Source organism: Hemitrygon akajei, unplaced genomic scaffold, assembly GCF_048418815.1.
Source record: "Hemitrygon akajei unplaced genomic scaffold, sHemAka1.3 Scf000091, whole genome shotgun sequence".
NCBI lineage: Eukaryota > Metazoa > Chordata > Chondrichthyes > Myliobatiformes > Dasyatidae > Hemitrygon > Hemitrygon akajei.
The window spans coordinates 730,973-746,574 of NW_027331977.1; the positions used below are offsets into that span (position 1 = coordinate 730,973).

Genomic DNA, 15,602 nt, shown 5'->3' on the forward strand with positions numbered 1-15,602 from the left:
TTCTCCACCAAATATACTTTATTCACGAATATTACAAAATAAAGTTATTTACATAGAAAAAACGTTCCTTAAATCCGAGTCTTTATACAATAAATAAAGTTATTTACAATAAATTATGCGTTGGCTCTCTGCTCCTATTCAAATTAAAGATGTTTACAATAAACCATTCATTGACTCTCAAACTTTCGGCAATGATTAAAGACTTATTTACAATAAAATAAAATTATCAAGAATAAACATCCGGTCGTGATGAAATGGCAGAGCAGGCTCAATGGGCTGAATGTTTATATCCCATCATGCCCTGGAGACTTGGCCACCTTAATGCCATCTAACTAATCTGTTACATCATAATAGCCTTACATATTAACATGCTTAGCACTGATCACCCAACCCTCCATATCCTATGGTAAATACTGATGCAAAGTACTCTTAAGACACCACCCCCCCCACCCCCGTATTCAACCGTTTCCCACTTTATCATTCACTACTTTTAATCTATCCCTGATTATCCTCTTGCTCTTGACGCAAGTCTTCGAATTTGCTTTAATCCTACTCTTCACCAGCATTTCATAGCCCCTACTCGCTTGTCTAATTCCCTTATAGATTTTTTTTTAAACTTTGATTATTTTTGGGCATTTTTATATTCCTTAATGGCTCTGTTTGATACAGAGCTTGACAGCCTCCTTAGCTTTACAAACCTTTTTTTCTTGGTGACTAAAATCATACCTTCGATCTCCAAGGTTCCAATACCTTACCATCACTGTCCATCCTCCTGACAGGAACATATCTGCCCTGTACTCTGTGCTGTTGTGTGGACTGTACCAAAAAGCAGCAGTTCCCAATGAACTCTCCATGCTCCTGACCAATATTGTAATTTGCCCGGCTCCAATCCTATTCTCTCCCGCAAGGTCCATATTTAACCTGATCTCTTCCTATCTTAAAACTTATTGAGTTCTGGTCACTGTTTCCTAACTGCTCACCACCTAAGTGGCCAATCGCTGGGCCGGGTCCATTGCAAATCCCTCCTCTTATTGGGACTACCTATATGTTGATAAACAAAAACACCCACTCTCCACCCTCCATATCCCCTACATGGATCTAACAAATTGTCCACTATTTGCACCTCTTATATCAAGATCCCGCATTATATTAGGGAAATTGAAGCTCACCGTGACAAATCTGCTGTTATATATTTATTTTAATCTTCCTCAATTCGTGTGTGTGTGTGTGTGTGTGTGTGTGTGTGTGTGTGTGCGCGCACGCGCGCATAGTGATTCTGATGTGACAAGAGGCACATAGGAAGTTTTTAGATGGAACAGGGAGGAAATGCAAGGATATCGATCATGGAAGTGCTTGGTAGCTCTGGGACTCTAAAGTACAAATGACCAGTCACCCTGGAACTCAGCAGGCCAGGCAACATCTGTGAGGGGAAAAACCTACATCACTTGTCAACCGTCAGTCCTCATCGTTTCAGTGCTCTTTTCCATAGATGCCGACTGGCCCGCTGAGTCCCTCTAGCATTTTGAGTGCCTCCCTTGGATTTCCGGAGTCTGCAGACTCTCGCTCGTTACTAACTGCATCCTTATTTTTGAGTTCCACCCGTATGTTCAGTGGACAAGCCGTCCATTCTGTTCCCTCTGATTGCAGCTGTGATAATTTTACTGGTTTGTTTTGCGGAACCCCGCCCCCAAACTACTTTCACCTCCCACCCCACTTTCCAAGACATCTGAAACCTGGGACAGTAAGCAGCCATTCCTGTCCCTCTCTCAACAGGTCCCTGTAATTGTCACGACATCACAGTTCCATGTACTGATCTACTACAGACAGCTGCTACAGATTTCAAATGGGCCAATCAATAACAGGCACGACAGAAGCAGCTTTTGACCAACATGTAGACCCATACATAACTTCTACCACCTTCAAGGGGGTAGAGACCTTTATGAGTTCACACCTCAGCCTCATCTGCTGCAGGGAAACCTATGAATTGTTTGATGGTCGTCACGTGTGCCGAGTTACAGGGGGAGCTTTGTTTTGCAAAGAGGTACTGCACGGGAAAATGCAAGAACGCAGAATACTGTTATAGAGGCAGTGCCAGTAGCCAATTTGGTGCAAACTTTTAAGGCATACGTTGTGAGGTTAGGAGATCATTCCCATCTGATTTCTGACAGCTTTCCATGCCTCCCTGATCCACATAGTCCTCCACACCTCCCCCAGAAGGGCAGGAGCTGTCACACTTGTTCCTGCACCTCATTTCCCCTGCACACTGCTGAGAACAGGTGTAGATTAGCAGACCTCTTTCACCTTGCTCCTCAGCTTTGTCCACCATGGTCGCTTGGTCTTCTCAGTTGTGAGCAATTTTAAATCCCCTCTCAGTTACAAGGCCCACCCGCCTGCTTTCGGCTTTCTCCATCAGAGTGAGGTCAAACACGAACTGGAGGAACGGCATCTCATATGCTGCACAGCTGGCCGTCAAGTCCCCACCACCGTGATTTGGTTCTTTGCTCCATCTTCCATTCCTATCAGGTTCCTTTATCTCTGTCCCTGCGCTGCCTCACCTATCACCACACAGCCTCTGGTACTACTTACATCTGTCCCTCCTCCATCTGCCAATCACTTGTCCACAGCTGGATTCGGCCAGCTTCTGCCAGCACTTCTGCAGTATTCCTCCCCACTTTATACCGGCTACCTTCCCAACTTCTCTCCGGTCGAGATAAATAATCATGTCCCAAAGTGTCAACTGTCCACTTCTTCCTCCTCAGATGCCACATGGCCCGCTGAGTTCTTCCAGCCGCTCATGATTGACTGCTATGTGGAGCAGGCAGGAGATGGCCGCACTGCAGTGGCGCTGCTCTGCCAGTGGGGGGCGCACTAGACTGCTACTGTAGGGCAACATTAAAACAGCGGTTTAACGATTTCATCACTACAATTGTAAATTATACAAGGTGTGCACTGGCAACATGTTTAACAAATATACTCACAATTTTATATACGAAGTTATGAACATAGAAATCTACAGCACATAACAGGCTCTTCGGTCCACAAACGGCCTTTTACTATGACCCTACTTCACTTCCAACGAGACACAACTAACTGTCCAGCATCAAAGAATGTCAGGCTGAGTATTCAGTCCCATTTCCCTTTTTTTACTTATAAGAAAATCACACTTCAGGACAGTGACTCAGATCTGATCGAGGTATTTTGTGAAACTGACATCATTGTATTGGCCACACTCCTGAGTGTGCCGTCCTCAGTACAGTGAGCAAACGATGCTCTCCCCTGAACATCTCACCGTGGGACACGAGTGTCCCAGACTAAGCTGCACCCCTGGCTCTTCCAGCCTGTACAATTCTCCTCTGGGGGTAACGGACGCCAGGCATCCAGAAGCAGAGCGCGGCTGACAGGCAAAGGAGTCACGTGGCTGCAGCATCACTTCTGACATCACAGGAATGAATCTTGTCGTTTAGCTCCAGTATGCATGCTTGTATGTTTATACGTATTATTCCATGATTGTTCAGAGAGTTTTCCACTTGTTACACTCGCCTCTGTAGTTTTACGGAAACTTCCTGCTTTCAGTGGTGGGTGACACCACTGGCTGTTTAATCGGTTAGCTGTTATCTGTTATCCATGGAATTTCAATGGGACATTAGTTATCTGTAGCCTGGTATGAGAAGACCACAATACTTTGAACCCCTCTTACCCTGTTCTTCTCGTTGCCTGCTTTCTCTTCTTTACCCCTCGTCATGTCTCTGTGTTTTCCCGCTCACTCTCTTAACACTTTATAAAAAAGGATCGTAAGCAACAGGCTTTACGCCCCGTTCTGACCTCTGACGTATCTTCTGATCGCAGAAGGACGAGTGCCTGGCTAGAGCCAGAGTTCATGAAAACCACCGGGACCGAAATCTGGATCATCATCGTCAAAGATGAAGAAGGGATATCCACTCCTGAATGGGGAGATCCGTCGGTGCATGCGTCGTCTGTGCATCAGAAGTTCCAGATAGTGCTTCGCTCCCTCACTGAAATGATTGCCCAGCAGCCTGAGACAGAGTGAGGAAGAAAGAGGAAACAAAAATTACACAGAAGTGTCAGTAACGGGACACTGGGATGAATGCCTCTTCAACACTTAGAGACAAATATCACTACAGATGCTCGTGGTTCCACTGATATGTTACCACATTAAACATTTGCTCAAACACTCACCCGATCTGCTTCAGATTCGGGAGGTTATGTGTGAGAATTCTGAGGCTGTGGACAGACTGGTCTGTGAGTGAGTTGCATCCCAGCTCTAGCTCCACCAGTGAGTCATTTGGAAAGAGATGGTGGATGAGATCCTCAATACCAGAATCTGTGAGACCGACATCCCGTAGTCTGGAGATGAGAGAGTGTGAGGGTAAGGGAAAAAATCATGAGACAGTGCAAATCCCCACTTATTAACCAGGAACACCAACACCGATCACATGAATGTTTAATGTCAGACACACAGTGACAGTAAACACAATCTCCCGCAGTCTGGTACTTACCCCAGTTTCTGTATTTTGCACTCTGGGTTCCCCAAAGCTGCAGTCACCATTCTCACCCCTGAATCTCCCAGGCCGTTATTGTAACTCAGATCCAGCTCCGTCAGTGATCGGTTGGCACTGAGAGCGGAGGAGAGATCCTCAGCACCAGAATCTGTGAGATGGACTTGGTCCATCCTGGAGATGAGAAGAAGCGAGACAGGAGATGGTGAGAATCCCCAGTGTTCATCAGTAACACGACTACTGATCACAATAGTGTTCAGCATCAACTACCCAGCGTCTGTAAACCCAATCTCTCTCCTTCTGGTACTTACCCCAGTTTCTGTATTTTACACTCCGGGTTCCTCAGAGCCGCAGACACCAGCTTCACTCCGGAATCTCCCAGTTCATTGTTCCCCAGTCTGAACAGAGAGAGTGAAAAACAAATTGACTCACATCCTGCGTCCAACAGCATACAACTTCGATATTACGGTAAGCTCTTCGGAAAGCTAGTAAAGCAAAATTATTGTCCTCAGAACCTTGTTTAGTGGTTCATGGAATGTCAGTAATTGAGTTAAGGAAGAGCTGTCAGTGTGTCTCCTGTAAAATTTCCTCGTTCAGTCCTATTCAAAAGACTGACCTATTCGCGTACGAGAGGAAGAGAACCATGGGTAGGGTAAGCTGGAGGGTTGTCAGGCACAGTTGGGACAGTGGGGGGAACGGAGTAAGACAGGGTAATTCACACACAGGGTGGGAGAGAGGGCAGAATGCACAAGCTGAAAGCTTGGAGAGTGGAAACTATAGGTGGACAGGGCAAGGGAGTCAACAAGACAGTGCCAATCCGGAGCAGTAAGGCATTGGTCAGGGAAAACCCAGCTACAGAAAAGATCAAAGTGGGGGAAAATACTACTATTCAGATTTAGAGACAATTAAACAGTTACCGCAACTCCAGGCATTTGTGCAGCACAGGTCCCAGCCGCTGGAGTCCCTCACACTGAATGCGACAGTTCCACACATCGAGGTGCTTTATTGTCTCACAGAGTCCGATGATATAGGACAGGACAGCGCAGTCAATTGGCATCAGTCGCAATTCACTGAATGAAAGGGTGACCACAGACCCCAGTGCGGCCTGAGCCAGTCCACGATTCTGACACTCAAATAAGTAGTGCAGTGTGTTCAGGAGGCTCCTTTTACTAGTTTCACTCCCTGCGTTTCCAATCTGCCGTTCAAACACCTCCTTCACCCAGTCGATCACTAGGCAGATTGTTTGATGAGGAAATGGACCCAGAAACTCCTGCAGGCCCTGGGTTGTCATTGGGGAGGAGAGACCTACAACAAAACGGAGAAACACCTCAAATCGCCCATCCTCTTCACCGTGAGCTTCATTGAGGGATTTAAGGATATCTGCAGGATGTGGATTCAGGAATTGTGCGAGTGCGGCTACAAACTCTTGGAAGGTGATGTGTGGGAATGTGTACACTACGCTCCAGGTGGAATCCTCTCTCTCCAAAAGCTCCGTCAGGAACCCAGACAGGAACTGAGAAGGCTGTAGATTGTAGCTGATCAAATCTCCATCCGTAAACACAACCTTCTTCTCAGATACTCCCCTGAAGGCCATCTGACCCAGGCTCAAAAAGACATCGCGGGGACTTTCAATCTCACGGCCGTGGTTTTTCAGGATGTTGTAGATATAGTAGGAGTAGAGTTGGGTGACGGTCTTGGGAACTCGCTGCGGGTCCCTGACTCTTTGTGTGAAGAAGGGGCCCAGTGCCAGAGCAAGGATCCAGCAGTAGGAGGGATTGTAGCTCATGGTGTACAGGATCTCATTCTCCTGCACATGTTTGAAAACAGCTGCTGCCACTGCCTGATTTTCAAAATGCCTGATGAAATATTCCTTCCGTTCCTCACCAACAAATCCCAGGATTTCAGCCCGGACACTGATCGCCGCCTTTTCCAATAAACGTAACGCAGTGGGGCGGGTGGTCACCAGCACTGAACACCCTGGGAGCAGCTTGCCCTGGATTAAACTGTACACAATGTCAGACACTTCACACCACCACTCGGGATCTGGGCACTGGTGCTGAGGTTGTGTGAACCTCTGACTGTTGGCAAAATCAATACTGTTCTCGAATTCATTTAAACCATCGAATATAAACAGCAATCCCTCTGGATTGTTCCAGATCTCTGTGAGGTTATTCCCAAAATAAGGATACTGATTCAGAATAAGTTCTTTCAAGGTTATTCTGCATTTAATTACGTTTAAATCCCGGAATTTGAAACTGAAGACAAATTGGAATTGTTGGTATATCTTCCCAGTTGCCCAGTCATAGACAATCTTTTGCACCATTGTTGTTTTCCCTATTCCAGCAACTCCAGCCACTACTGCTGAATTCCCAGACTGGGATTTACTTCGGGTAAAGCTGCTCTGGAACAATTGATCAGTTCGGATTTTTTCCAGCTCTCCACGGAGATGTCTCTTTCTCCATCGTTCATGCTCCCGGCCTTTGGCCAGCAGCTCACGTTCCACCAATCTCCGATCTCGAAGAGTGGAAATAACCGTGAGCTCAGTGTAGTGATCAACCAGCTGGAAAACCTTCACCTTCTCCCTCTTCAGGATCGTGTTCACTCTCAATGTCTCAGTCTCTGACCGTAGAGTCTCCTTGTGTTTCTGTTGAACATCTTCCATGGAACAGAGAGAATAAAAATCATGTTAAGTTTGGCATAAATTAACCTAGAAACTCTAACCAGAACTCACTGCTAAGATATCAAGAATTAATTCAATGCTTCTTCAGATGAGACAGAGTAAAATGATGTTCACAGGCCACTAACACAACAGTTATCAATGACCAGAGTATCAGATCTCTACAAACTGATATTTGCTGAAAATGAAGATGAAAAATTCCTCTTCACATTCCTTGAGTCACTGTGTGTAGTTTTTCCATAGATTCAGCTGTGTCTTTGTTCTCAATTTAATTTAATTATAATATTAATGATGACTGTTTACACCTTCAAGTTCTTCACAGCTCCTAACTTGTTGAAGATGAGAAATTGTTTTAAAACACAGAAAACCTACAGCACAATACAGGCCCTTCGATCCACAATGTTGTGCCGAACATGTCCCTACCTTAGAAACTACTAGGCTTACCAATAGCCCTCTGTTTTTCTAAGCTCCATGTACCTATCCAAAAGTCTCTTAAAAGACCCTATCGTATCCACCTCCACCACTGTTGCCGGCAGCCCATTCCACGCACTCACCACTCTCTGAGTGAAAAGCTTACCCCTCACGACTCCTCTGTACCTACTCCCCAGCACCTTAAACCTGTGTTCTTTAGTGGCAACCATTTCAGTCCTGGGAAAAGCCACTGACTATCCACACAATCAATACCTCTCATCTTATACACCTCTATTGGGTCACCTCTCAACCTCCTGGCTTGATTTATTTTCAGTCCTGGCTGCTTCTGGCATCTCCAAGCCTGAATGCTTGAAACAACATTGAGGAAAACATCTCTAAGTTGTCTTAATGCGCATGTCTCGCCAACTATCAGTGAGAAAAATCACTGCCTTTTGAATACAAACACACACAACTGATGATATTTAAAACCTCTTCAACAGCGGTGAGGAAAACAACTCTAAATAGTCTTACTGCTTATTTCTCTCTATCTACCAGTGACAAAAAAATCACTGCTTTCTGAACACAAACACACGCACCTGACATTATTTAAACACTGCTTGTTCTCAGGACAGTGTGGAGTCTAATGGCTGCACACGGTCACTCGACTGATGCTAGTTGGAAACTGTTCGACAACGGACTCCTGTCCCAATTAAGTAGCATAGTATCTCAAATAAGACTACACTGGGTTCCACTCATCAGAAATGAGTTCAAACGTTCATGGACCCATTTTGATTGGCTTAACTGTACTGGACCCTTTCACTTCATTTCCTGTTAACTGTTTGTTAAAGTTGAAATATCTGAAACTGTATTTCCATTTTAATGTTATGCTGGTGTAAGCTCTGCTACTTCCTGTTGAATGATAACCTTGCATGTCGCAGCATTTACACAGCATTCACCGCAATTTTCTTTACCCGATCAGAACATTTCCACTTTCCTGTTTGGTTGAACCTGAATCATACCAACCCTTGACCCTGCTTATTGATGGTGACCTTCTCACTGTTGCCCATGCAACACTGACTCATGTGGCTGTTAGGCGGAGTTAGATAACAAGCCAAATCTGCTACAAGCCACAGAGAGGGGGTTACAAATGACATGAAGTGTAACTTAAGCTCAGAGTACAAATAAATGATGGTTAAGTCAAATTTATTTTAAAAGCACATTTTAAAAACAACCCATATTGACCAAAGTGAAAGAACATCCCTTTCCCCAAACGCTGACATCTGGGCTCTCAGCTTCAATGATCCGCGAACAATCGCAGATCAATTTCAATTATGTGAAGTAATTGGTTTGTAATCAAGGTTTTCATTACTTACCCTTCAGAGAAGTTGATAAATCCCAAAAGGGTCGGGTGATATTCATGTGTTCATATGGATCAGGACCTGTTGACATCAAAAAGCTTCCATGAAATATCATCCAACATACTTCGTTATATCTGGATTATTTCAATAAGATTTAGGACTGCATGAGTTATTTAACCATACCGAATTCCTGGATTTCTTTCAGGATCTTGTCCAATTTTGGCAACTCATTCCTCATTTCCGCAAAGTATTCCCATGTTGCTCTTCGGGCTTGGGCTCCTTTCTCGATCACCAGACTGAACAAGAGTCTGGAACCCTCTGTCTGGCACCCTTTCTCTGTAAGCTCAATAACTTGCTGTGGAAAATATATTTTGGAGACACAGAACAATGAAGAAAATTTTAAAGTGCACAGTAAATTATCACCACATACTGCCCTGAGATTAACTTTCTTACAGGCATTCACAGTAGACACAAAGCAACATAACAGAAAAACTACATGCAAACAGACAACGTGCAAAACAATGCAAAGGAGGACAGCCGACATTTCGGGCCAAGTCCTGATGAAGCCTGCTGAGTTCCTTCCTCCAGCATTTTGTGTGTGCGTTGTGCTTAGATTTCCAGCATCTGCAGATCCTTTTGTTTGTGGTAACCTGGCTCGATGACTATTGTCTGGTGGCACTTTGCTCCACTGATAAAGTGCTTTGAGGAGTTGCTGATGAGCATATGAACTCCTGCCTGAGGAACGACATGGATTTTGCCTACTATCAAAGCAGGTCAACAGCAGATGTAATTTCATTGGCTTTTCAACAGCGAAGATGTATGATCGGGGTGGGCTTCATAGATTACAGCTCAGCATTCAATACTATCATCCCCTAAAAACAATTAAGAAGCTTCAAAGCCTTGTTGTTGCAAATGTGAACTGACTGGATTCTGCCACTGAGGAAATCAAGGAATTAATTGCACAAGACAGTATTGAGGGCAACAGCTTAAATAGGATGGAATTTGTTAAGTGTGCTCGGAAACTTCCCCCCACTCCCCCAGGCAACATAGTTGACGCCTTATCAGGGAGTCGACAAATCTTGACTAACAGACTGCAATGTCAGCGGGGATCACTTTGGGACTGAAGCCCTTCAATTTATTAGTCTTAAATTAGATCGATTTAGGGTGGCAGAGTAGAGACAAATCTCGACCAAAGGAGTGCAAGGTGTTCCTTCCCTTCAGTAGCCTGCAGATCTGGAAAGGGATGGTTTGGTCCACAAAGTTAAAGTTCTAAATTGGAGCAATGCAATTTTTGAAGGCATTGGGAAGGTGTGGAAGTTGATTGAAGTTGTTTGACAGAAAAAGCCAACATTTCTCCTCTGATTTACCATGGAGAAGGAAATGAAGGCTTTGGAAATTGAGTAAGTTATCGGGATATCTTGCATGTATCAAGAAGTTATCACTTTAAATATACCAAACAACATGGCCTCCGCGGACATCTGTGCCAATGTATTCCACAGATTCACAACCATCTGGCTAATGAAATTCCTTCTCATCCGTTCTAAAGGGACTGAAATTTTAGGGACAAATTTAAGAAAGGCTTCGAAGAAAAACCTGGCAACTATTGAGCAGTACACTTAAGTTAGAAGAGTGGAATTTGGAGATGATAAGACATTTGGAAATGCAGGATTTTTATTCTCTGGAGCATAGAAGGTTGAGGGGGGACTTGATAGAAGTATTTAAAATTATGAGGGGGATAGATAGAGTTGACATGGATAGGCTTTTTCATTGAGAGTAGGGGAGATTCAAACAAGAGGACATGAGTTGAGAGTTAGGGGGCAAAAGTTTAGGGGAACACGAGGGGGAACTTCTTTACTCAGAGAGTGGTAGCTGTGTGGAACGAGCTTCCAGTGGAAGTGGTAGAGGTAGGTTCAGTGTTGTCATTAAAAAAAAAATGGATAGGTATATGGACAGGAAAGGAATGGAGGGTTATGGGCTGAGTGCGGGCCAGTGGGACTAGGTGAGAGTAAGTATTTGGCACAGACTATAAAGGCCGAGATAGCCTGTTTCTGTGCTGTAATTGTTATATGGTTATATGTTATATATCGTTTGATTTAGTCAGCATGGCTTGATAGTAGAAAACAGTGGGTGGTGGTGTAAAGGGCATTTTTCATACTGAAGGCTTGTGACTAGTTGTGTAAACCATTGGTCCTTGACCTCTGTAGAACGATATGTAATTGCCCTCTATATAATGATTCGTACTTTTTTGTTCTTGTTTCCGTTCGTGCCTTGTCATTCTTTGGAGACAGTTTGCATTTCCCTAGTATTTGCCTGTCATTAAAGAGGCCAAGTTGTTAGCTTGACCCTCAACCCGGCACGGGGTTGAACTCAAAGTCGAATGCTGATGCCATCACACCACCGGCCACCAACAAATCGTAATTGTTGTTGGTATAATGATTTATACATGTCACCAAGTTCGCAGGTAACACTAAAATTGGCGGTGGCATTGTCAGTTAGTGAAGGATTAGGGAACAAGGGAGTACTGGAATGAAGGAACAAGGGAAATAACGTACAAGGGCAAGGTGTTGCATTTTGGGTAGATGTATCAGGATAGGACATTCACAGTGAATGGTAGGGCCATGGGCTGTGTTGGGAGCACAGTGGTAAGAAAAAAAAATGCACATGATTCTCTGAAAGTGACAACACAGATCAACAAGGTGGTGGAGAATGGCATTAGGCATGCTGGCCTTCATGTTCGGGCATTAAGAATTGAAGTTGGGATGTAATGTTTTAGTTGTACATGTTGGTGAGAGCACAGTTCCAACACTTTCTTCAGTTTTGGCCGTGCTGCTATATGAAAGATGTCATTAAGCTGGAAAGAGTTCAGAGGAGCTTTCTATGATGTTGCTAGGAATTGAAGGACTGACCTATGGAGACGGGTTGCTCAGGTTGGGACGTTTGTCACTGGACCGTAGGAAAATATGCAATGATTTTACAGAGGTTTATAAAATCATCAGAGTGTTTTTCCCAGGGTTGGGGTAATCAGGAACCGGAAGACAGGTTTAAGATGAGAATGGAGAGATTTAATAAGAACCCATGGGGCAATACCAATCCACATTTGACCAATGGCCTGGATGTCTTTCAATCAGATAATCATTTCTGATTCTGACTCACATTTCCCACACCACTGTGTTTTCGGCACAAATTATTCAGTGATCAACGTCACCACTACAATGAACGGAACTGAGAAGATGAGCCAGACTGCCTATTATCTCTCTTTCTATGCTGCAATCAGTTCTGTAACAGAATTCCCCAGCTATCCACCTGCTCACCTTGCGTTCCTGTACACTGAAATGTCCCCCCGTTCTCAACAGGAAGACCAGTTCTTCAACCCCGTCCTCAATCGCAGGTTTCAGTCTCTCCCGGTAGAAGTTCATCAGCTGCAACAGTTGGTAATCTGTGCATTGTGCCAGCAGCTCAAAAATTCCAGTATCAGTATCTGTGGTGCAAATAGGTAACTTAAGTTCCATCAAAACAACATCTGCCTCACATCCACCATCACTATGAGCCTTCCAAACCAACCATGCTTTCCAACCCACACACTGCTCATTGACACAATTACAACTTTCAATTCAGTTTATATATTTATTGTCTACAAGATTATTAAGGAGGTACAAAATATTGCATCCCCGCATGTCACCTGGATCCCTCTCCCACAATGAACAATGTACACTGGGTAACAAATTCCAGTAGGGTTGTCAAGAAGGTGTGTGGTGTGCTGGCCTTCATTTGCTTACGGATTGAGTTCGAGAACCACGAGGTAATGTTGTAGCTCTATAAATCCTGGTTAGACCACACTGGGAGAGTTGTGTTCAGTTCTGGTCGCCTCTTTAAAAGAGAGGAGGCAGAGATTCACCAGGATGCTGCTGTAACAAACATAGTCTTTGAGTGAGCGAGGGCTGAAAGGTGATCTGATAGAGGTAAAAAGATGTATAAAGCATAGATAGAGTGGATAGAAATGGCTAGTACAAGGGGGCACAACATCAATGCGATCAGATGGAAGTATATGGGGAGGTGGTGGGGGCTGTCGGAATTAAGTGCTTTACGGAGAGTGGTAGGTGTGAGGAATATCCGGCTGGGGTGGTAGTAGTGGCAGATACATCAGTGGGATTTAAGGAATGTGTAAGGACATGGATGAGAGGAAAATGGAGAACTATGTGGAAGGGGAAGGGTTAGACTAAGGGTAGTCTGCGCTTCACAGTAATGTTCTATAGAATTGCAATACTACCATTTTTCTTGTTGATCATGCATGCTGAGATTATTTCATAACATAACACCTTGCCAGATCTCCGTTAACATGTTCTTTAACAGGTTGTGAGCAGTCAGTCAGTTATTGTGTATCACGTTCTAGTGGTAGCAATTGTCTTCATATCAGTGGGCAGGTGAGGATTGGCTACATTACGTCTGGTGGTCACACTTAGTCAAGTATTAACAAAGCAGGGTTTCCATTGCTGAACGGAAGGCCTAATGTGCCCAAATATCACAAATTGCCAACATTTTGTTGAAAATCCAGTGACTTTTCTTCGCAGCAGTAATGCTTAAGTATGCAAGTTTACCGATCCTGCAGCTCTGCGAGAACCTGTTACCGTTTCCTTTGTCCCTCCAAAGACATCTGAAGACTGTCTGAATGTGAGTCTAATGGACTCTCGGTCTCTGCCTTCCAGATAAAGGGTCACACTTCTCCTTGAAGGATTGCTGGAAGGGACATTGCACAGACATCCACATCTGTCCTTATTAACAACCACGGCAACTTTCTTTTAACATTTTGCTTCCTACAGGTTTTTCCACCTGTTGGAGCCTCCTCTTTCATGAACATCGAGGGAAGCAGCTTCTGGCTGTCCACACAATCAATGCCTCTCATCATCTTATACACCTCTATCAGGACAGCCTATCCTCTGTCACTCCAAGGAGGAAAGGCCTATTCTCATAAGGCACACACTCCAATTCATTCAACATCCTTGTAAATCTCTTCTACACTCTCTCTATAGTATCCGCATCCTTCCTGCAGTGCGGTGACCAGAAATAGACACAATACTCCAAGTGGGGTCCAGTTCAGGTCTTATCTAGCTGTAATGTTACCTCACAGCATTTGAACTCAATCCCACGGTTGATGAATGCCAACACACCATAAGCCTTCTTAGCAGCACTGCCAACCTGCACAGCAGCTTTGAGTGTCTTCTGGACAGGACACCAAGTTCTCACTGATCCTCCACACCGCCAAGAATCTTTATATTAATATTATATTCTTTCTTCAAATTTGACCTACCAAATCTGTATCCTATTAATGTCCCGCCGTAACCTCTGATAACCCTCCAGACTGTCCACAACACCCCCAACTTTTGTGTTATCAGCAAACTTACTAACCAACCCTTTTACTTTGTCATCCAAGTCTTTTATAAAATTCAAAAAGAGGTGTTCCAGAACAGATCACTGAGGCACACCACTGGTCACTGACCTCCATGCAGAATACAAACCACCAGCAACCACCCTCTGCCTTTACAGGCAAGCCAATTCTAGATCCACAGAGCAAGGACTCCATGGATCCCACACCTCTTTACTTTCTGAAGGAGCCTTGCATGGTGTACCTTATCAAATGCCTTACTGAAATCCATATACACTACATCTACTGCTCCACCTTCATCAAAGCATCGCTAATGCTTTTAAAAAAAGCTCCCACACAAGGAGAAATAAATCACCTCATTTGGTGGTGCTCTGTCTGGCTTCTGCTACTGGTAATAATAATAACAACAACAACAACAACATCATCAACTCATCTCCTTCTACCTTAGGCCATGAACTTATCAATCACCCTTGATGAGTTATTAACTGATAGATATTAACTTCAAACTTTCTGCATAATCAAGGAGTTGAAATGCACATGCATGTAACGAGAGCTGTATAACTCATCTCCTTCTACTTGGGCTACAAACTTATCAATCACCCCTGCCGTGAGACTTTCTGGTGGTCCAAGATCCGTATGCTCCACGACTGCTGGACCAAGTGTGTAAATCTAGCAGGGGAATATCTTGAAAAAGAGATGTGCTAGGTTTTCTAAAATTGACTCCTTCTACATTAGGCCACAAACTTATCAATCACCCCTCGTATTCAGGGGGGCTATCAAAAACACCCAGTAGACTTATTGCCCCCTTCCTGTTCCTGACTTCTACCCACAATGACTCATTAGACAATACATCCACGATTTCCTCCTTTACTGTAGCTGTGTTACTATTCCTGATCAGCAATGCCATACCCCAACCTCTTCTGCCTCCCTCCATGTCCTTTTTGAAAGATCCAAAACCTGGAATACTCAGCAGCCATTCCTACTCCAGAGCCATCCATGACTCTGTAATGGCCACAGCATCATTGTTCCACATATTAATCTATGCTCTAAGATCATTCGCCTTGTTTATGATAGTCCTTGCTTAAAAACAGGCATATCTCGGGCCATCTGCCCGAGTGCATCATTGCTCTATCATCTGCTTATCCTTCCTCACAAACTCACTGCAAGCTGTCGCTACTCGTGCAGCAACTGCCCCACCCTCCCTCTCTTTTATGGTTTAAGCAATAAGAGAAAAGACCCACGAAAGTAGAAAGAAGTCA

At 44.3% G+C, this 15,602-nt stretch overlaps 1 protein-coding gene across 1 annotated transcript in view; it reads right to left on the minus strand.

The window, feature by feature from the left end:
- Positions 1-441: 441 nt before the first annotated feature.
- Positions 442-15,602, minus strand: part of LOC140722851 (NACHT, LRR and PYD domains-containing protein 3-like) — a 93,729-nt gene continuing 78,568 nt past the window's right edge. Inside the window, exons 13-21 of the mRNA XM_073037492.1 lie at positions 12,275-12,441; positions 9,147-9,318; positions 8,979-9,044; positions 5,435-7,172; positions 4,829-4,915; positions 4,518-4,691; positions 4,198-4,365; positions 3,823-4,034; positions 442-2,879 (exon numbers count right to left, since the gene is read on the minus strand). Of these exons, the coding sequence (XP_072893593.1) occupies positions 3,863-4,034; positions 4,198-4,365; positions 4,518-4,691; positions 4,829-4,915; positions 5,435-7,172; positions 8,979-9,044; positions 9,147-9,318; positions 12,275-12,441 (2,744 nt within the window). The 3' untranslated portion in view covers positions 442-2,879; positions 3,823-3,862. The remainder of the gene's footprint in view (positions 2,880-3,822; positions 4,035-4,197; positions 4,366-4,517; positions 4,692-4,828; positions 4,916-5,434; positions 7,173-8,978; positions 9,045-9,146; positions 9,319-12,274; positions 12,442-15,602) is intronic.